General features: G+C 48.8%; 1 protein-coding gene across 3 annotated transcripts; it reads left to right on the forward strand.

Moving 5' to 3' along the window:
- The first annotated feature begins 1,849 nt into the window (after nucleotides 1-1,849).
- UPB1 (beta-ureidopropionase 1) lies at nucleotides 1,850-21,183 on the forward strand. Of its 3 annotated transcripts, XR_005553927.1 has the most exons (11): nucleotides 2,132-2,454; nucleotides 3,345-3,516; nucleotides 4,500-4,587; nucleotides 5,600-5,694; nucleotides 7,076-7,237; nucleotides 10,114-10,283; nucleotides 12,578-12,659; nucleotides 13,535-13,577; nucleotides 14,554-14,708; nucleotides 19,201-19,517; nucleotides 20,976-21,183. XR_005553927.1 is itself a non-coding variant. In XM_039321172.1 (10 exons), exons 1-10 carry the CDS (start codon nucleotides 1,865-1,867, stop codon nucleotides 19,282-19,284), a joined length of 1,119 nt encoding a protein of 372 aa, XP_039177106.1. In that variant the 5' UTR covers nucleotides 1,850-1,864; the 3' UTR covers nucleotides 19,285-19,762. The 3 variants fall into 3 exon arrangements, 2 of the variants coding, with proteins under 2 accessions (XP_039177106.1, XP_039177105.1); XM_039321172.1 differs by lacking the exons at nucleotides 2,132-2,454; nucleotides 20,976-21,183 and adding an exon at nucleotides 1,850-1,932 and having other exon boundaries at nucleotides 19,201-19,762; XM_039321171.1 differs by lacking the exon at nucleotides 20,976-21,183 and having other exon boundaries at nucleotides 19,201-19,762.
- Nucleotides 21,184-21,898: the final 715 nt, after the last annotated feature.

A 21,898-nucleotide genomic window follows, 5' to 3' on the forward strand; every position in this document is an offset into this window, starting at 1 on the left:
AGACAGTAGCATTGCACAAGGACTGAAGGAATTGTGATGCATTTAAAGCATACACCTCCTGTGCTTGCCTTGCCCGAATTATAACAAAAATTAATACAAACCTACGATTAACTCAGCCGTTTCCATCCCATTTCAAAGCAAAACTCAGCATGCCATAATAATGATAATAATAAAAATAAAAGTAGAAAGATTGTGCCAAAAGCAAGCAAGGGTAGTACCAACAGTAGTAGGTTGTGATCAGTTTAGTGAAGATGGTGGCTACAATGGTAAAATTGACACCCCATCAGTTTTTCATGTGCACCGAGCAGAGTTTTCTGTTTGCGTTATACCCTGCAAGCAAAAGGGCTTCCTTCTCCACTGAGTTAAGCTGCTGTAATTCTTGGGAGTCAACGCTGACATGAAAAGAAAGTTCTTTTTTCAAGTTAGCTTTCCTTTTGTGGGATCAGCTTTCCAATCTTCATCCCAGCCACTCCCAAGTCAGCTCCTTGGGCACGTACAGAGTTTGGCCAAGACGGCTTTGCAAACAAACAAGCCATGGAGTGTGTGTGTGTGTGTGGAATGCTGAAAGTTCAGGCTAAGAATAGAAAAGCAAACGTTCAGCTAGGCAACCTCCTTGAGGAGATGGACACCAAAACAAGGCCAGGCCGCTTCCTGGAGCCCCGAAGCCTGCATGGATAGAGGGAGCATGACTCCCGCAGCAGAATCAACCAGAGCTGGAAGCCATCCTGGGACCAGGCCCACACAGTCTGGGCCTAAAAAAGGGTACGGCTGGACCCAGCTGGCTGTGCTTACACATAAAAAGAGCAACCAACAGGATTAAAGGCCTGGAGACAAAAACATAAGAACAGTTGCAGGAAATGGGTATAACTAGTCTAGAGAAAAGAAGGACTAGGGGGGACATGAGAGCAGTCTTCCAGTATTTGAGGGGCTGCCACAAAAAAGACGGGGTCAACTTATTTTCCAAAGCACCAGAAGGCAGAACAAGAAGCAATAGAGAAAAGTAACCTGGAATTTAGAAAAAACTTCCTAACTTTGAAAATGAATAACCAGTGGAACAGCTTGTGGATGCTTCATCGCTGGAGGTTTTTAAGAAGGGACTGGACAGCAGTGGTGGGATTCAGCCGGTTCGCACCACTTCAGCAGAACCGGTAGCTAATTTTTTGTTGCCCAGGACCGGAATGGGCTTCTGGAAGTGGCATCCACACAGAGAACTGGTTGTTCACCATTTGAATCCCACCACTGGATATAGGGTCTCCTGCTTGAGCAGGGGGTTGGACTAGAAGACCTCCAAGGTCCCTTCCAGCTCTATTCTGATTGATTCATTGATTGACCCCCTTAAGTGGAGTTTCGGAGTGGGGTGCTTGCAGCTTCTCTCTGAGCAGCGAGCCCTCCTGGCTGGGAGCACCTTCTCTCTTGGGATGGAAAGCCTCCGTTTTCCCAGGGCGGGGGTCGGATGGGCGGGGCCTGTGTCCAGCCTCCACAACACAAAGCCCATGGAACAATCGGTCCCACTGAGGGCAATTAAATTGCAGGTCTAGGCTCCCATCCAGTCAGAGAGAACTGGGAAATGGGCTGGCAGGGAAGCCAGATGACTGCTGGTACGGAGGGGCTGGTGGGACCCCCAGACTCGCTTGGACCTCAGCAACGGGGGAAGGCAGCGCTTGGTCGCCAGACGTGCACCACAACAGGTGAAATAAAACTCCTGCGCACTCTGCCCATCCCTCTTCGAGGCCCCGTCAGGGATGAGACTTCCAGCCTGCTGCTGAATTCAAAAGTGGGGCGGGGGAACAAAACCAGCGGCCTCTGCATCGGCCCCTCCCGCCCTGTGTCGCCACGCACACACCGGCGCGGCTCCCCACGCGGGATGAGGAGGGGGGGCGGCTGGAGATCAGCCCCGACCAGAAGAGGCGTCTCAGTGAACGGGGGAAGCAGGTCTGCCCTCTGGTGGGGGGGGCCCCGCATCGCTCTCCCCAGGGCTGATTCCCACCAAGCGCTTTCTGGGGGACTCGGGACGGGGCAGGGAGAGGCAGGACAGGAGCCGGGGAGTTGGGGCCCGGTCGCTCCCGCGGCTCTCAGATGGGTTGGCGCCCCTCCCAGCTCCGCCCATGGCTGCACGCGGAGCTCGGCCCCCCCGCCCGGTGGGATCCAGTCTTCGGGGCCCGGAGAGCCTCCCGCGAAAGAGCGGCCGGGGCGGCGCAGGAGAGGGGGCTGCCCACGCGTGGCCAGAGGCGGCCGCGGCTGCACCCGGGCGCCTCCCGCGGGTTAAAGAGCGGCGAGGCTGGCTTAATGGTTAACCGGCGCCCGCCTCCCGCGCACGGCAGCCGCGCCGTCCGGGCAGAGCGGAGCTGCGGCGATGGCGGTGCGGCTGGACTCGCTGGAGCGCTGCCTGGAGCGGCACCTGCCCGCCGCCGAGCTGGCCGAGGCGAAGCGGCTCCTCCTCGGGGAGCCCCTCAGGTGCGCCGGGAGAGCCTGGGCGGCCTCCCCTCCCGGCGGGGCCCCTCTGCCACTTGGCCCCACTCCGAGCGTGCCCCGCCGGGCCCGAGACCTGCGCCGGGCCCTGGCAACGGCGGAGGGAGGGGAGGGGAGGGTCGCAGCCTGGACTGGCCTTCCAGCCGGCCCACCTGAGCCCCACCCAGCCGCGGGGGGTCTCGCCTGCAGGAGCCCTTGGCCGGGTCCCCCCCCTCGAGGAAAGGCCCCGCCAGAGGCTCCCCTGCCTTCCTGGGCTGGGCTTCTGGCGCTGCACCGAGCCGGCCCTGATCCCCCGCCTGATGGAAGGGGGATTTCCATGGAATTTCCAGCTGCCTCCCCCCCCCCACCGACCTGCCGTTGGGAGCCCTCTCCCTTCCAAGCGCTGGGAGGAGGTGGAGGTGCAGCACCTGGCACATGCAGCCTCCCCCCCCCTGGGATTGTCCAGGGATTAGGGTTCAGCTATTAATCGCCGGGTTCACTTTGTGTGCATTAAAAATAAAGGAGAGGAAGTAAAGATTTGGTTCTGGCTGTGCTCACCCTGGAGATTGTGCCTGGTGTCCCCCTCAAAAGTCAGTTGTGGTTTTCAAGTGAATAAAAAGTGCTCACACAAAGCTTCAGGGAGACTTTTAGAAGTTCTTTTCATGTGTGAGGTATCATCTGTCCCAACTTTATACATAGTTATGGGTACATTGAAAAGCTAACCTCCGTGACATTTTAGATCCCGTGTTTACTTACTGGCATTCTTTTACTTTTCTGCCCAATTAGCATGTTTTCCACATTTCATTTGGATATAAAAAGTCTGAAGATGCCTTTATTATTTTGGCAATTGCAGAAAAAAAAGAGAGGCTTCCTTCCTTTTCTTCAATTTATTTCAGGCCACTGGATCTGCCCAAGGAGGCTCTCTCGGCTGCTGCAGAGAGGGACTTTGAGCTGCAGGGCCACAAGTTCGAGGCGGCACCAGAGCAGCTGCGGCAACCATGCCTGGTCCGAGTGGGGCTGGTCCAGAACAAGATTCCTCTGGCCACAGACGCGCCTGTCGCTGAGCAGGTAGGGGCTGCGGAGGTTCTCATTGCAGACTTGGCATTCACTGTTCGTCTGCAGGGGCCCTTGGACCCTGGAAGGGACATGTGGAACCAGCACATTGGGACAGATGGAAACCACAGAGGGCTTGGTGGGGACATGGATGTGTAGTGGCCGGGAGGTGAAAATTCTGCCTGCCGCACCCTCCGCGTGTTTTATCGGGTGGGGCAGCTGCTGCCAGCTCCTCGTTTTGCAAGTTCAGAGGAAGGGTAGTGAGATGATTTTGGGGTGGGCTCTAGGTCTAGGACAATGAGGCTGCAGGTAGAGATCCTCAGATACAGTCCACAAAGGATGTCTCCTTCACAAGGCCACAAGCAAGGTTTGGCTGCCTGTCACTGTTGTAAATCATACAATTGTCTTCATTGTAATAAATTATACAAAAGTCATTTTGATGAAGTACACAATTCAAAGTGATGGCTGTCATCTTTTCTGTCCTCTTTTGACAACCTTTTCATTACTCAAGCTCTGGGCATGTGTGTGACTTTGGGGTGTGAAGGTCCTATGGCCACAGGGATGCCCCCCTGGCTCTGAGCATTGGCTTGAAGTGGGCAAAGTGTCCAGCTAGTGTTCCTTGTTTCAGCCAGTGCAAAGGAAGTCCTCCTTGGGGAGCAGAAGCAGAAGCTGCTCGTGATTCCAGGATGTCTAATGGCCCCTTTGGCATGGGGGGGGGGCATGCTGTCCCTTTTGCTGGGCTTAAAAGTTAAACATTATTAGTCTTATTCTCCAAATAACTGCTGGCTCTTGTTCTCTCAAAGAGGGAGAGGAGATGCTCCTTTACATCTTTTAAGAAACGTTTAGTATGGAACTCACTAAAAAGCCTCTTTCGCAATCCTTGGGCATCGACCCCTTTCCTCACTTGGCATTTACCTGTGTTTGGGGGAGGGGAGGAGTATAATAGTAATTTATTAACACTTTATGTTGCTTTGACCTTCAATGCTGCTTCTGCCTAGGTAGCTGCACTGCACAGACGCATACAAGAGATTGTGGAAGTGGCTGAAATATGTGGAGTAAATGTGATCTGTTTCCAAGAGGCTTGGAGTAAGTCGCAAGTGGTCTCCAAGCTCGGATTTATAGAATAATTCATTAACCAGACAAACGTTGGTCTTATGGGGAGGTCTGGAGTGGAAGGGCTGCACTGAGCTAGCATCCATGGGGAGGGAGTGGCATGAAATAACCTTGCTGGGTAGGTTTCATTGTGCTGCAAAATAACCCTGTGAAGGAAAATATATTTATTATGGCATAAGCCATCTTGGATGAAGATGAAGTGGAGAGGAGACGGCCAGAAGGCAAAGCTAAAAGACCAGTCAGAGGCAGGACCAGAAAAAGGAGGAAGAGGCGGGGGGGGGGGAGAGATTCTCGGACTGGGCAAAATCATAAATTCCTCCTGGGTTGCAGCTCCTGGCCAGACCCCTGAGGGAGGGGCCTGGCGGGTGAGGGGGGCGCTGCTCCTTCTGGAGAGGTGAGGTGACTGCCCAGGATGAGAGAGTCCCTGAGGTGGAGGAGGGTCTTCTTGAAGCTCTCCCCCCTCCATTCTTGTGGGCAGAGGAGAGGCAGTGACAGGGGAGGGGGGAGGGCTTGGTGGGACTGGTTTTTTTGGCAGGATTTGCCAAAAATTGATGATAGGTAGGTAGGTAGGGAGGGAGGGAGGGAGGGAGAGAGGGAGAGAGAGAGAGAGATCGATCGATCGATCGATCCTGATTGACTTCAGTAGAGAACAGCCTGGATTGGGGGGGGGGGGAAATAGCTTGGCCTGATATAAGACCCACATCAGTATTCCTCTGAAATTTGTTGTAATATTTTCTGTTAAGAGCTTGAGTTTTAAAATAAAATGAAAGACTATTTTGCAAATACTTGACCTTGATTTTAAGGAACATAAAACAGCAAAGTCAACCCCGCTCACCTGGTTTAGATTTCCATCTTTGCAGAGATGATTGCATTAGTGGCAGAGAGCAAGTCAGTCAATATTTACAGGCTTCCTGACCAGGTTAAAAGCTGTTTTGTTTAACCAGAGCAAAGTTGGTGCTCATTTCTTTTTATGCTGTTTCACCAGCCATGCCGTTTGCTTTCTGCACACAAGAGAAACTGCCATGGACTGAATTTGCTGAATCAGCAGAAGACGGACCCACCACAAGATTCTGTCAAATGGTAGAGAAGTCCTTTTTGCTCCCCCCCCTGCAAATACCATGTTTTCCCCAAAATAAGACCTATCCTGAAAATAAACCCTAGCTTGATTTTTATGTTTGTGCCTAATATAAGCCATACCCCCAAAATAAGCCCTAGTAAAGAGCCTGCGCAGCTGGCTGCCCATGCATTCCTTCTGGTTGTTTTCAGTGCCACCGCCACGAGGTGAGATGAGGCAGACGGGGGAGAAATGGACCTGCCCCACGCTCCCCGCATCTGCTTACCTCAGGGCCCCTGCAGCCAGGCTTCCCACGCCCCAACACTTGCCTCGCCTCGCAGCAGCGGCATCAACAGCCCTGTCCAGAAGGAGCCTGCGTGGCCGCCACTGGCCCACTTCTTCTGAAGTCGCTTGCCGCCACTTACGCACATCAGCCCTGGCCCTCAGGAAAGGCCTCTGCAGCCCAGAAGGGAGCCCTGGGTTGACACGCATGCTGTTCTTTTAACATTGTTTGTGGCACACAGTTTGGTTCTGCGTAATATTGTTTTGCATTCATATCCTGCATTTCCCTCTATACATTCTCATCCTTCTGTAAATTGGGAGGACTGTGAATATCTTTTACTGCAGGAGCCAGCCACTCTGCCAGAAGGAGTCTGTGACTGATCATGCTTGTGATTGTGTGCACTGCCATTTTGGAGTCAGACCCATTTAGCTAAATCGGACCTTTGTTTATTATGAGAGTGTGTTGGGAAGGAATTAACAGTGAGAAATGTATAGCCTGGGTGGTCCTGTTTGGCTCCATTTATTGTTTCAATCAAAATGGGTGGATTGGGTCTCTGATGAGGAGGAGAAGGAGGCTGCATCTTTGCAGCTTTGTGCATCCAAGTGATCTTGCCTGAAAGTTCATCCTCCCTTCTTGAGTGGGAAGCATGTTGTTCTGTGAAGTGATTTGCTGACTCCAGAGGGACAAAGCTGCTCTGGTTAGCATCTCGACTATTTTCACTAAAGAGTAAGTTCAAGGATGGGTGACTATTAATGTGAGATTAATTGCATCCTGGGGGATGTTGTGGTAACATTCAGACATATGGGATCACAAGATGATCCAAGGGGAAGGAAGAGAGAATGTAATTGGATCAAGAAAGACATGACCTCTCAAGGTTGAAATATAATGCAAAATGCTCTTTCCAGAAAGGACAATAACGTAATCATTCACTTTAAGTTGCACAGAGAGGATAATTGCTCTGTTTCTAGAAAATGAACGCTGAACACGATGCTCCTGGATCATCTCAGAGGTGCTCTGCAAAAGGGCAGCTCTGCTCCGCCATTGCCCTGTCTGGTGCAGCCATCTTTCTGAATGAACAAAGCCCCCAAAGGGCTAAATACAACGTGGCATAATTTTGTTTGCAGCTGGCTAAGAAGCACAATCTGGTTGTGGTCTCTCCCATCCTGGAAAGAGATGCTGCCCATGGAGGAACTCTGTGGAATTCAGCCGTGGTCATTTCCAGCTCTGGTTCTGTGCTGGGGAAGAGCAGGAAGAATCACATCCCCCGGGTGGGCGACTTCAATGAGGTGAGTGTGGGAGGGCCAGGGGGCCTGGGGACCCCAGTTGTCTCTGCAGGGCTGGAGCTTTGGGGTCTGGAGGTGGCAGAAAAGCATTCCCAGGACTGGAAATGGTGGTTGATCCTTCCCAAGGCACTGAGAGGGAGTCGTGTGCAGGGAAGAATGGAGAGTAGCTGATGGAAAGGCAGAGATCTCGGAGCAGGCAAAGTTGGATGATCCAGCTGAGCAGCCCAAAGAAAAAAATGGGCATCCAGCAAGCAGAGGCTGCAATCAGGGGTGATCAGGGATGAGGCCAGCCCCCCTCCCTCTGACCAGGCAGGGCAGGAGAGCCAGGCCTGGCTGTTTGGTGAAGGATAGAGGATGTAAAAGGTTTGGTTTCGAAAGCGTTCCAGGGCAAACTTCCACACTGGATCCCATTTTGATGGCAAAACTGCGGGTTCAAGGGTGAAATGGGCTAATTTGGGGATTTGAGATTCAAGTTGGAGGAGCTGCATTGTGGGACTGCCTCAGGAGAGCCTCCCAAGGGTGGGAGCCCTGGAGTTTTGCAACTTGTTCTGGGAGCTGCAATTGCCTCATCAAGGCTCAGCGAAGCCAGGAAGATGTCAGTGTGCCAGCAGAGGGGTGAAGGCCCGAATCTACTCAGGGGCAAAGGTTCTCTGGAACAGATTCCATTGGGTCTCCCTCTCCTAGCCAAGTGGACAAACAACCAAGGAAAGAACAAATGGCCACCGGATTTCTAATGAGGAGACGTGTATACCCTAACCCCCCCCCAAGCAACCAGGGACTCAATCGGAATAGTTCCCTCCCTGCAATATTCCCTGTGTTGCTTTTTACCAGCTGTACAGAAAATTTACTTTCTACTGCAGGTTTATTTTTATTCATGGTCAGACTGTGATAGTGGAATAATCCTGGGCAAAGGACAAAGCCTCCAGTCACCTGAGCATTGCTGCAAATCTGTAAGCGATTGGGGAGCCAACTCACCAAGCGGCTCTGGGTGCAAGCAGACATTTGGCATAGCCAAACATCCAGCTTTCCTCTCCTCCCCTCCCCTCCAGACACACCGCCAAGCATCACCAGTCACTGCCCCTTAACCGCTGGGACTTCCTGGGAATGTGGGAGCGCTCAGAGCGTCTTCTGAAGCATCGGGCCTTGGATCAAGCTGTGCATTTTGAAAACTAAAGTGCTGAGCAGCTCTCCAGGTTTCATGTGGAAGCGAGAAATGACTGGGGAAGGGTCTGCAGAAAGAGGACACGCCCTGTGAACAGCTCAGTCCTGGTGGGGTGTCCTCTAGATGGGGCTGGACATAGACTGGATAGGAATTTATTTGTGCATAGTCCAGTAAAACAACTGAAATTGCTGTTGGAAGAAATGGGTAAAGTTTTCTCTAGCTATTCTGAATACCTTCAGATGTAGCCAGAGGGCTTTTACCACCAGCTTAGAGCTAGGTAGTAGCAACAGAGGTTAAATGGATGAGATGGGCTGAAATGAGTGCCTCTGACTGTTCTGTGTCCTAACTTGGGTTATTTTCCTGCTAATTAACTTTTTTTTTTCATGGAAGGGAACTTCAAGAAACGGAGTGCAATTAGAGAGATTCTAGAGAATCATTTGCAAATAATGAACATAGGTAATGAATTAAAAACAATAGGCAAAAAAAAATGTTTTGGAGGCTACAAGTTTAATAAAGAAACTAAGGAAATAAAGCAAAGGGGAGACTGAAGTCACAATCAAATTTATTACCTTCACTGTTCCTGCATTAAAGTTTGAAATACGGGCAACAACGTGAGCTGAGTATCATGAGGCACAAAGACCGATCAAGGATTACAAGATCCCCCCAGAGAAACGTTGGACTTGATGTGGAGACCTTGAACTGAGGAAAAGGCAGCATAAGAGGGGAGGGAGGTGTTGAAGTCCTGGATGGGCCCAACATCGATGGTAACACAGTACAAGCCTGAAAGGCATCTGGGTTAAGATAAAAGGAAAACCTAATAGGAAAGATGTCTTGCTGGGAGTCTGTTACAGACCACCAACCAGTCAAAATATTTATTAAAGCAATAACGGAAGCTTCAAAACACCATGAAGTGGCTGTGATGGGATATTTCAATTACCCAGACATCTGTTGGAAGACTAATTCACAAAGCTGGGAGGTCTGGCCCACACCCAGGAAGAGCGACGAAGACTGCAGTCTCATCTGGATAATGTAGAAAGTGTCTGGGATCAGCAGGACAAAATGTCCTTCAACTGAGAGAAATGCCAGGTATTATATTTAGGGGGGTAAAATACAGGACGCACACAGGTCCACGGTGATGGATTCATGCTAGAAGCACGATGTCGGAGAATGGCTTGGGTGCGAGAGGGTTGCCGGAAGCTCTCACACCCAAGAGCGGCGCACTTCAGAGCCGTGATGGAAAAAGCACTGCATTAAAGAAGGGGAAGATTTCACCCACCCCTCCCTCAGCCCTGGTGAGGCCATGCCTGGAGCATCGTGGACGATATCAGATGCGTATTGCAGGTCAGAAGACATTCGGAGGACAACAAAGATGACCCAGGCCTTGAGAATGGTCTGCAGAAGAGCGATGGAGGGGAGAAGTGGTGCCAGGGTCCAGTTACATAAAAGGGGGTCCTAGAGGAACCGTTTCCCAGGCCACAGAATCTAGGGCCAGAAACAAGGGATATAAGTTGCAGCCACCTAGATTTCATTTAAACATAAGGATAGAGCTTTTGGCAGTACCTGCTGCTCTAGTGGCCTATCTGCAGAGGCTCGTGGGTTCTCCCTCTTGAAATGTGTGAGAAGAAGGTGGACAGCAGCCCTTCAGGGTGGGAGTAGAAGAGGCTCCGGAGTTCTAACCGTGATTTAGTCCTGAGGTGGCGGATCGTCTCTTTTGCAGTCAAGATATTACCTGGAAGGGGACCGAGGACACCCAGTGTTTGAGACCCAATTTGGGAAGATTGCGGTGAATATTTGCTTTGGTCGCCATCATCCCCTCAACTGGCTCATGTACAGTTTGAATGGAGCAGAGATCATCTTTAACCCTTCGGCCACCATTGGCAAACTCAGGTATAGTAACCATCATTTTGTTGCAGAAAAATGGAATAAAATAGCTGGATAGATCCCATGAATAGTAGGATTTGGCAGCTTCCTAATGAGAAGGCATTCAGATAGTCTCTTGATCTGGATTCAGGTCTGTGACTTATCTGTCTTTAATGAAAACCTTGTCTCCAGAAGCTCAGATCCTTCCATCCATTGTTCCATCCTGGTTTGCCAAGAGGACGGCATCTCCCCCCCCCATCTGCCCCCTTCAGCCAGGAGAGCCAAAAGGAGGCCGTGGCCTTCCTCTTCCTCTCCATTAGAAATGCCAGAAGAAGCCTGGGCTCTGCTCCTTGCACTGATGAGAAGTCTGGGAGCCTTTTCCAAGGCAGGCAGCAGTGCAGACTTGCCAGCTTAATGTCTCTGTTCTCTTCCTCTCCCTCTCCTCCTCTCTCTCTCTTTGCAACTATCTGTAGCTCCGGTGTAGGTTTTGTGACCAGGCTAGGTAAAGTCTTCAGCGGAGTTTAGGGGGTGTCCGTGTTTCTCTGTTTATAAGGGTTTTGTGTGGTCAGTTGGTCTTGTGATGGGGAGGTCACGTCAGGTGAGGATCTTGTGATGGGTCTTGGATTCAATTGGATCAATTGGAGCTATACAAGAATCATCGGCAACGCTATTACCATGTTCGCGAGTTTATTGGAGCTTGGCACTCCAGAAATAATTCCATCAATAGAATTCCTGCAACTAGCCTACGAAGTCCTCAGAATTCAAATCAGCCACACAGCCAACCAGCAACAGCACGACCCTCAGCCAACTCGTGCAACCCCCAACCACCGCTCAACCACCACTTCACCTCCCAGTGACCCTCAGCTGATGTTTACCTCCCCATTATAAGCCCCAATACAAGATCCTCACCTGATGTGGCCCACACCTGATCCTTCACAAGACCTATCACATCCTCATCTGATGTGATCTCCCTATTACAAGACCTACTGACCCCAGGAAGCCCTTATAAACAGAGGACCACCAACACTGACACCCGCTAAAGTCCACTGAAGATTTTACCTAGCCTGGTAACAAAATATTCAGAAACCAACCCATAAGCTCAGAGAACGAACCTCCACCCTCTCCTCTCTGTCTGTCTGTCTGTCTGTCTGTCTGTCTGTCTGTCTGTCTGTCTGTCTCTCTCTCTCTCTCTCTCTCTCTCTCTCTCTCTGCATGAGTGCATAGCAGCACAGATACAGAAGACTGATTTTCAAGTTTTAGAGGTGGAAACTTCTTCATGTAAGGAACCTAGGTTATATAATGCAAAAGGTAAAACAGTGATAGAGACAAGATACAACCTTTATTATTTCACCCATTACCCGGTAAGCATGAGTCTCCCACCTACAATAATGCAGAACAGTCCAAGATTATGTAGGAAATGTAAAGGAGTGCTTCATAACTAGTTGCAGGCAGGTTCCTCCTGATTAGGTTATATTAAGTTTATATACTGGATGCTGTTTCAGATGACAGACTTTTTAGACCATCATGTTTCTTTTAAGGAGACCCAAAGGAGCCAGACCCCCCCCCCCAAATGGACTTTGGAAGTTGGGTTTTCCCTGTAATTTTTCCACATCTCTTCTTCAACAGTTGGGAGGGGAAGAAAAAGCCTAAATTATGGTTTGGATGCAAAGAAGGAGAGGATGAAAATAAGCAAATGCTGCTTCAGTCCAAACAGACCCAACAGAGGTCCTGGTGATCGGTAGAGTTCGGGAGGCAGCTGGGTTGGGTGGGTGGGTCTTGCTGCCTCTAAAACTTTGGCATCAGGTGGTTCAGGTGGTCCTCAGATCACCACTACTTTGGGAAAATCAAGGTGAAGACCCAGCACCCGCTCGTAGCTGGTCTGTCATCCAAACAGTGAAACTTTGTAAATTGGACTTTCCTTGTAAATTGGACTTTCCTTGCAGAAATGTTCAACTGGTGCAAAACGTGGCACTGGGGTTTTCTCAGAAAGAGTTTTATTGGATTTGAGTTTGCCTTGAGGCACAAGTCAAATGCAACAAGGACCCTCTTCCCATAGGGCTCTGCTTTGCTGAACGCCCCGTGCCCAGGGGGCCACGTGGTGGCCCTCTCAAAGTGGCTTCTTCAACAAGTCTAACCCTCTTCTGTAGCTCTTGGGCAGGTTCATTTTTCGTTCCTGGTTATTCATGGTCTTACGAGATGTTTGCTGGATTTTATTGCATGTCCATCGGGGTGCCCAATGGAGAGGTTCATGACAAAACAAGCCGCGTGGGTGGGAGAGAAAGTTTGTCTGCAGAATATAATTTTCTTGGTGGCCTTTACAGTGAATCCATGTGGCCCATCGAGGCGAGAAATGCCGCCATTGCCAACCATTGCTTCACTTGTGCCATCAACCGCGTGGGGACGGTAAGGCCTTTCGGCAATCCTTGGCCAAAGATTTGACTTTAGAAACCGTCGCTTTAGAGAAAATAGTCCTTGCGAGGTTGTCTTGTGTGTCAAGTACATAATCCCCATTCTGAGGAGCATGGGGGAGGGGGGCTCATGCCATGAATCAACTCTCAGCCATTCAAGTGCTTTCTTAGCTATCCTGTGGGTAAAAGTCTCTCTCTGCTAAATACGGAGCAGTTAACACGAAACATGGTTGATTTAAGGGACAACAGAATTCTCTATATAACAAATATGTAATAAATACTTGATATAGAAGTTGATAAAGACACCTGTGTGTATGCTTAAGTCCATAAGGGATGTGTGTGGGGAACATTCAAACTCTCACTGTGTTCTTAAATGCCTTCTTCCCACCATTTCTGGGGAGGGGAGTGCCCCATCATGCTAAGGAGACTTGCCCTTCCCTTCCTTCCCCACCACCTAGACACGCTGAATGCCAACCACAATTCTGCTTGTTGCCCCAGAGGGGGGTCCTCCCCCTGGAAGCTCCAGGCGCCTCCAGTGTTCCTGGGGGGGTCCAGTCATAGGGTACTTGCCCCAGGGAGGGGGAGCGGCAGGTACAGGCATCACTGTTTTCCATGTTTCCTTCTCAAAGCCAACAACCGCTCAAGAAGATGCAATAAATGCTTCCAAGGCAGACAGAAGCTATTGGATGGACAAGGATTGCTCTGGCCCCTTTGTAACTTGTGGACTTCAACTCCCAGAATTCCTGACCCAGCATGAATGACTCAGGAATTCTGGGAGTTGAAGTCCACAAGTCATAAAAGGGCCATAGTTCCCCACCCCTGCTTTAGAGTAGGGGGGATATTCAGTTTGTACCTTTTGGCTTCTTACAGGAATTTTTCCCAAATCCCTTTACATCTGGAGATGGAAAACCGGGTGCGTATGGTTTTTTCCTTGGGGGGGGGGGTGGCTGGCTGGCAACTGCAGGAGCTCTTCCCCCACTGTCTCCCCAAAGTCTTTGAGGGCTGAAATCTGGCAGGAGTGGGAGGATGACAGCAGGGCACTGCTTCTGTCCACTGCCCTTTTCCTTCCTAAGAGAGTGATATTGATGGTAGCTGGGAAACAACAATGGAAGTACATTAGGCTATGAAATGCTGGCCTAAGGAAAAAAGAGTCAAACACATTATTCCTTGGAAAAGTGAACATGACAAGAATCTAGAGTTGCGATTGGTCACAACATGATCATGACCCGAAACTAGAACAAAATTTCACTCTGCTCTCCGTGAACTAACTGTGGCTTCTGAAAAGGATTCAGACAAATTGGAAAGGCTTCTGTGAAGGAGAGTGAGGATGAACAGGCAACCAAGAAATGTGTCAGGAGAACAGATTGGGAGCATCAAAGTAGAGCAGGTCGATGTCCATCCTCAGCTATGGAAATTCACTTGGTGGCTCTCCCCTCCCCCCTGAGAATTTGAGGGGGGGCTATTTATATCCCTTGAGCTGAAGAAAAGGCCCCATATAAGTCTAATGGGTGGTTAGGTAGATGGACAAGGAGAGTCCTGGGTAAAAGGTTCCTGAAGAGAAGATAGCAGCTGGAAAGAGGGCACATCAGCAAGAATCAAGGTGTCCCTCTCTTGCCAGAGGGCAGGATCAACGGATTTAAGAGACAGGAAGGCAGATTCTGATGGAGGGTAATGAAAAGCCTAACAAATAGAACACTTGGGAAGCTGGGGGGCTCTCCCATCTTCTCTCTGGGGTACTTGAATTTGGAACCTGATGGGCAAGGGATGATTTAAATTATCTCCAACAGAAGAATAATATGGCCCTGATCACATGCAATCGTCACTCTGCTGTGGTGGATCTCTTTGCTGCCTATTAATAAAACCCTGTTGTTCTGTATTAATTTATGAAGCTCATCGTGACTTGGGCTATTTTTATGGCTCAAGTTATATAGCCGGTCCAAATGGAAGTCGGACCCCCGGACTGTCAAGAACCCGAGATGGACTCTTGGTGGCAGAGATGGATCTAAATCTTTGCAGACAAGTTAATGATGAATGGAATTTCAAGGTAAGACTTTTTTCATCTCTCAAACTGTTCAATAGGTATTTCAGATCTGGGAATTTTGAACTCTGGTGGCTTTTATTCTGCTGAATATCATCTTTTATATTTGTGTTCTGGAAAAACACATCTATTCAGGGAAGGTTAATATTTTGCAGGACCTGCAAATATGGCCATCGACAATTAGAAAATAATATTTTATTCTGCGTGATCAAGGGAACAAGACTATTACAGATTGGAGAAATATTCATTATCCTCGTTCTGTAAAGTTTTAAAACCTTTCTTTTGAAAAAAAGAGTGCTCTAATTTAAATGTGAATAATTCCATCATGATGATCCAAGTTAGTCATATAATGTGGTGGTGGTGGTGGTGGTGGTGGTGGTGGTGGTGGTGGAAGGGACCTTGGAGGTCATCTAGTCCAACCCCTTGCTCAGGCAGGAAACCCTGTACCATTTCGGACAAATGGCTGTCCAGTCTCTTCTTAAAAACTTCCAGTGTTGGAGTATTCACCGCTTCTAGAGGCAGGTGGTTCCACTGGTTAATTGTTCTCACTGTCAGGAAATTTCTTCTTAGTTCTAGGCTGCTTCTCTCCTTGATTAGTTTCCATCCTTTGCTTCTTGTCCTGCCTTCAGGCACTTTGGAGAATAGCTTGACTCCCTCTTCTTTGGGGCAGCCCCTGAGATATTGGAAGACTGCTATCATGTCCCCCCTCGTCCTTCTCTTCATTAAACTAGACGTGCCCAATTCCAGCAACCTTTCCTTATATGCTTTAGTCCCCTAATCATCTTTGTTGCTCTTCTCTGTACTCTTTCTAGAGTCTCAATATCTTTTGAGATACTGGATGTAGTATTCCAAGTTTGGCCTTACCAAGGCATTGTAAAGTGATATTAATACTTTATGTGATCTTGATTCTATCCCTCTGTTAATGCAGCCTAGCATTATGTTGCCTTTTTTGGCAGCTGCAGCACACTGCTGGCTCATATTTAAGTGATTGTCCACTAGGACTCCGAGGTCCCTCTCACAGTTACTACTATTGAGCAACGTACCCCCTATACTATTCCTCTACGTTTGGTTTTTCTTGCCTAAATGTAGAACCTTACTTTTTTCGCCATTGAATTTCATTTTGTTAGATAGCGCCCAGTGTTCAAGTCTGTCCAGATCCTCCTGTATCTTAAGCCTGTCTTCTGGAGTGTTGGCTATTCCTGCCAGCTTGGTGTCATCTGCAAATTTGATGAGTTCCCCATCTATTCCCTCATCCAAATCGTTGATGAAGATGTTGAAGAGTACTGGGCCCAGAACAGAGCCCTGGGGCACCCCAGTACACACTTCCCTCCATGTAGATGCGGTTCCATTGAGAACCACACACTGAGTACGGCCAGTCAGCCAGCTAGCTATGAATCCATCTGGTGGTGATGCTGTCTAACCCACATTTTTCTATCTTATCAAGTAGTAGGTTGTGATCTACTTTTCCAAATGCCTTACTGAAGTCCAAGTAAATTATATCCATAGCATTCCTCTGATCCACTAATTTTGTCACTTGGTCAAAGAATGCAATAAGATTTGTCTGGCATGATCTGTTTTTGACAAACCCATGTTGGCTTTTAGTAATGACTTTGTTTGCCTGCAGGTGTTCACTGATTTGTTGTTTGATTATCTTTTCCAGAATCTTCCCAGGTATTGAGGTCAGGCTGATAGGTCTGTAATTTCCTGGATCCATTTTTTTTCCTTTTTTGAAGATGGGAACATCAGCTCTTTTCCAGTCCTCTGGTAGTTCCATTGTGCTCCAGGATCTTTGAAAAATATAGTTCAGTGGTTCTGAGATCACATCTGCCAGTTCCTTGAGAACCTTGGGGTGTAATCCATCTGGTCCTGGCGATTTGAACTCGTCTAGGCTGGACAGGTGTTCATTTACCATTTTCTTGCCTATCTTAACGTGTGTTTCTATTCTGTTTTTTATGGCATTATTTTTGATAGGTTGAGTTTTTTCACTTTGTGTAAAGCACTTTGTGTTTTTTCACTTTGTGTAAAGACAGATGCGAAAAAGAAGTTAAATAGTTCTGCTTTCTCCTTGTTGCTTGTCACCTTCTTGCCACTTTCTTCCACTAATGGACCAATCATTTCCTTTACTTTTTTCTTGTTTTTTATATGTTGAAATAAGCTTTTTTTGTTATTTTTGACTTTGGTCGCAAGCCTTAGTTCATTTTGAGCCTTAGCTTTCCTCACTTCGTCTTTGCAGGCTCAGGCTATTTGCTGATATTCTGCCTTAGTTATGTGCCCTTCTTTCCACTTTCTGTACTTGTCCTTTTTACCTTTCAATTTATCAGAGAGTTCTTTATGCAGCCATGCTGGTTATTTGACACTCCTTAAAGGGATTACCTAAGACAGTGATGGCGAACATTTTAGAGACCAAGTGCCCAAAAACTGGCCCCGCCCCTGCTCTACCTCCTGCCCCGCCCCTGCTCTGCCCCCACCTCATCTCCCACCCTGCCTGCCCACAAGGCCACTCACTGCCTCCATGGCCGCTGCAGATTGCCAGGGCAGCCCAGCAGCGCCATGACAGCCACGCTCTCTGCCTGTGCCCCGCAGCATCAACTGTGCAGGATGGGGCGTGAGGGCAGAGTCTTCTCTACGCTGCCTTGCTGCCATGTCCTTGGCTGCACTGCTCTGCGTGGGCCACACTCAGGGGTGTCTCTCCTCCAGGGGGGCTGCTGGTGAGGGGGTCACGGGGGAGGTGAGGCTGGGGCAATGGCGGCTTAGGTCACCACCACTGACTTAAGAAGATAGAGATATTTTCAAGAATTGCCTATGGTGTTACTTATTTAAGAGCCCCCGTTTCCTTAAGTAGTTCAGGCTTATCAGCAGTGGGGTGGCTGCTTCTCAAGGGCAAGAATCCCCTCTGAGCCCAGAGGCAGGGCAGACGAACAAGACCCCCAACCCAGAAGGGCCTTTGCTGCATGGGACCCGAGCAGCGAAATGCACCCTGTGAAGGAGCAGAGACACGCCCAAGGCTGCTTTTGGACTGATCAGTGATTAGGGCCTTGAGCAGCTTCTCTGGCCCAAACACCTCTGACCAGTCTCAGCTTCCGCGGTGAGTTGCTTAGCTGCAGCCATCTTGCATTATCTCAGAAGAAACCCAGAACCTTCACCTGGTGCAAAACATGTCTGGGAGGGTCCAAAGCAGTAGCAATAGCACTTAAACTTATATACTGCTTCATAGTGCTTTATAGCCCTAAGCAGTGTACGGAGTCTGCCTATTGCCCCCAGCAATCTGTGTCCTCATTTTACCCACTTCGGAGGGATGGAAGGCTGAGTCCACCTTGAGCCAGTCAGAATCGAACTTCTGGCAGTTGGCAAAATTAGCCTGTAATGCTGCATTTTAACCACAGCTCAAAGAATTACAACCAGGTCTTGCTGACCTAAGTTTTATGCTAGCCCTATTTATTGTGACTGGAAACAATTTTGGAGGCCAGCAATGGTAGGGAAAAAGTTGGCAGGATGCAGCTCTTCCCATATCAACATCCTGCATTGCAAGGTAAGGATCTCACGAGGATCAGTTTTGTAGTCCTTGTCCTGGGCCCTTTTTCAGATCTCTGTTTCATCTTCCTGTCTATTAATGGAAGGTTTTACAGGCCAAACAGATCAATTGTTAGGATGACCTTTGCCCTTCCAAGGATTTAGCGCTTGGAGAGAGAGGGGGGGAGGGAGGGAGGGAGAGAAAGAGAGAGAGAGAGAGAGAGAGAGAGAGAGAGAGAGAGAGAGCAGTTGAGATCCCTGATGCTGATGGACTCCTGCAGGATCATGATCTCTCCCAGAACATTGCTGGCTGGGAAGCAAATACCTCTTTCCTTCCTTCCTTCCTTCCTGCACGAGAGCTAAGGTTCTCTTGTTCCTCTGGACAAAATATTTTTATCTGGATATGTGCCCTCCATCCTTCGAGTGATTCTCCAGTGTATAAAATGGGAGACTGCCCCCTCAGAAGGGTTGATATAAAGGTTTCCACACATTCAGTGTTCCCGTGATGCCACTGGAGGTATGAACCAATGTGGCCCCACTGAGAGCTATTGCAAAGTAGCTTTGGGGACTGGTGAGAGCCAATCATGAAACCCCAGGAAGCAGTGATTGACCACCAGCCTGGTTGCCTTCTGGCCCTGGCCTGTAGCTGCCCATCATAGGCTGAGAGTCTCTGCAGAGTGGGGGTAACACAACCTGCCCTGAACAGTACTTTTCATGTCATATTCTGTAGTTTTATAGCATCTGAGCAGGCTGTTGCCGTGTTCAGATATATAATAATTGGGAGCAATTCATTTTATGAAGCATTTGGTAAGTTAATCCTGGAAAATTGGATCTCCTTTTCCATCATTAACGTGAATATTTGTTAGGGGATGCTAACAGTGATTGCTTAAAAAACAACTTAGCCCCTAGGCTTGAAATACCATTTTGGAAGTGTTTGCAGCGACAGCTGGTGTGTGAAAATAGCGGTTTCTTTTTCTCTCTTTTCCAGATGACTGGAAGGTACAAGATGTATGCCGAGGCACTTGCTGCATTTGTCCAGCCCAACTTTGTGCCCAACGTCATCCGAGAGTGACCTGTAAGGTCCTGCCTCGGCTCTCTTCTCCGGAAAGCATGACTCTTGAAACAAGCCTTATTTCAAAAGGATCTTTTACTGAGAGAAAGTGATCGCAAAGAAGCCAGGCGGAATCTGAAGTTCCCGCGTGAAGCGTTAAGCTAATTTCCCATCATTCAAACCCCAACACAATGCCCCGGTCCATCAGGAGCCAATCCACTTGTGTGAAGGTGTGAAAGCTCCAAGATGAGAAGGTAATAACAAGTCGTTCTCTGGCGCTGCGACCTTAGTGACACGCGGGAGCTGGCCAGAAAGGAGTCCCTAATTCCCACACAGATACTGTACACCAAAGCAAAAGCATAAAATTCTTCAATCCCAAAGTAACATTCCCCCCTCCCCTCGGAATGGCAGCACTCTGACAGGGACCTGATACGCTGCCCCCCTAAAGAAGGAGATTCATACCTGCAGGAGAGAAATTAATAAACGGGGAACAAGAAAACAAAGGTTATACTCATTTTGGTTTATCTGGGTACCGATTGTGGAAGCATTTAAGTATTCTAGGGGCCTTAATGTGCTTCTTGTTTACCCCTTTGTCCTGGGCCGAAGGGAAACCTTTCCATGCTGTTAGGTGTTGAGTGGTTCCCCTCTGTGTGCCTGAGTCAAGGATTTCTTTAATTTCAAAATGCTGTTCCCCTTCTACCATCAATGGTTCAGGTACAGGTGGGGGTTAGGGTTAGGGGGAAACCGTTTCATTTTTTAACAGACTACAGTGGAATATGGGGTGGATCTTTCTCAATGACTTAGGCAGCTCCAATTCTACTGTAACTGATGAACTCCAATGTTAACTTTATTAGGCATAAAACAATCCGGCAAGTTTGAAGAAAAGCTAACTCTGAAACTATGGCGGAAAACAGATCATTAAAAGAGTAAAACTTTCCCTCCCCTCTCTGACAGTTCAGCCACATTGTCCAATATACCTTCCAGTAATTATTATGAGAAGAAACTTTAGCTGCCAAAACAACTCTTCACCTCTCACGTGGATAAGGAACACCTGCGGATTCAAAGCTTTCCCCTCGTCCCCTCCAGCACTGTTAGCAAGCTAGAAGCACGCAGTGGTCCCAGAGACAGGAGGCTTCGCTGCTTGACACAAATTCAGTCCCGAAGTAACATTCCCCCCTCCCCTCAGAATAGCAGCATTATGACTGGGAGCTGACATGACCTCTCTGCCCAGAGGGAGGAGAGTCTTCTGCAGATAGTTCTTCCTGACTGGTCTCCTCCCCTATATTAAAAGCTGCCCTGATACCTTCTCAGTTGCAATAGTTGTGTTGTAAATGGGGCATGGAGACAAGCATCATTCTAGAGTCTCCCCCATTGAATGGAAATATTTGGTCCTATCTGTCCTAAAAACAATTATAAAGTACTTTTGATGAAGGTGAGATATACTGAAGACAAGTTCTTAGTTCAGAAAGGCAAATTATCAGAAGATCTGGTGGACCATGCTCACGAGGAAGAGAGCAAGGTGAACCAGGGTCTTCTCCTTTACTAGAGATGTGGAGGGAGAGCCAAGTGGTGATGCACACCTGGATGGAATGCAGAAGACAGTTTCAGCGCAGTATCTTAATAATGTTGCAGAAGTAGAAAACAGTCGAACTTCAGAGAGACAAAGGCAGAATGTTTCATTGATGAAATGAGTGATATTGTGCACTATTCAGGTGACCCCGAGGGCACAAATGAACCTCCAGGTGGCCTCAGAGAGAGAGCTGACTGCGAAGAATGTAAATCCTTCCATCCTCCACCATCTGATGAGAACTGAGTAAACGTTTTGGATGAGAGGCGAAATGTCTTCAAGGAAAGACAAAGTCCAATTGCTTTTGGAAAAAACACCTTTGGAGCATTAATAAAATGTATTTGCCTCCCAAGTCCCTGCAACACCAGGTGGTTTGCAAATTGCTTAAAACATTAAGAACAAAAAGGAGGGTGAGTGAAGATAGCAACATGCCGAAACCGGATCAGAGCCAAGGGAACCAGCCCCCCCCCCCAGCCCAAAGGAGGCTTCAGGCCAAAGGCCTGGTTCAGTCCAAGGAGGAAAGAAAAATAATGGCTAAAAGGGAGGCAGAAGAATTTTAGGCAAAAGCCTAAAAGCCTACTTGGAAGATGTTTGTTTCATTTTATTTTGTATTAATACCAAATTGCACCTCCAGTATTGTGTTCAGTTCTTTGTGCTGATTCAGAAAAACCTGAGCCAAAGGACAGCCAAGACTGTTGGGGGGGGGGGGGGGAGAGACCACTGGCTGCATTGAGCTTAGACTAGTGACCGGTGGCACTGCTCAGTTCTCCGAGGGAATTGCACAGGTCAAGATGGGGCTCTCACTCCAGAAGGCACACACAGAATAACAGGACCTCCCCAACCGCAAGAGGGAGGGTGGACTGTGTTCAAGGAAGGGCAGGTTGGGGGGAGGGGGGGTTTCATTGGTCTTTCTGCATGGAGAAGCAGGCTGCCCCCCCTCCCCCCAAGGTCTCGCTGGCCTCTTCCCAGTCCAGCCTTCTCTGATGGCTCCTACCTGTTGTTCCCTCTCCCCCACTTCAAGAACCAGTTCCTCCAGAGGCTGGCAGCTGTCCTCCGGGGACCCCTCCT

This window comes from Crotalus tigris, unplaced genomic scaffold (assembly GCF_016545835.1).
Source record: "Crotalus tigris isolate CLP2741 ecotype Arizona unplaced genomic scaffold, ASM1654583v1 scf7180000023720.1715460, whole genome shotgun sequence".
In the NCBI taxonomy this organism is placed as follows: Eukaryota; Metazoa; Chordata; class Lepidosauria; order Squamata; family Viperidae; genus Crotalus; species Crotalus tigris.

What these genes read in the sequence shown, in the direction of transcription:
- UPB1 (XM_039321171.1), top strand. Translation starts at nt 2,354, where the DNA reads ATGGCGGTGCGGCTGGACTCGCTGGAGCGCTGCCTGGAGCGGCACCTG. An exon ending in CCACAAGATTCTGTCAAATG is followed by an intron (nt 5,695 to 7,075) that starts GTAGAGAAGTCC and finishes TTTTGTTTGCAG; the next exon opens with CTGGCTAAGAAGCACAATCT. An exon ending in ATGATGAATGGAATTTCAAG is followed by an intron (nt 14,709 to 19,200) that starts GTAAGACTTTTT and finishes TCTCTTTTCCAG; the next exon opens with ATGACTGGAAGGTACAAGAT.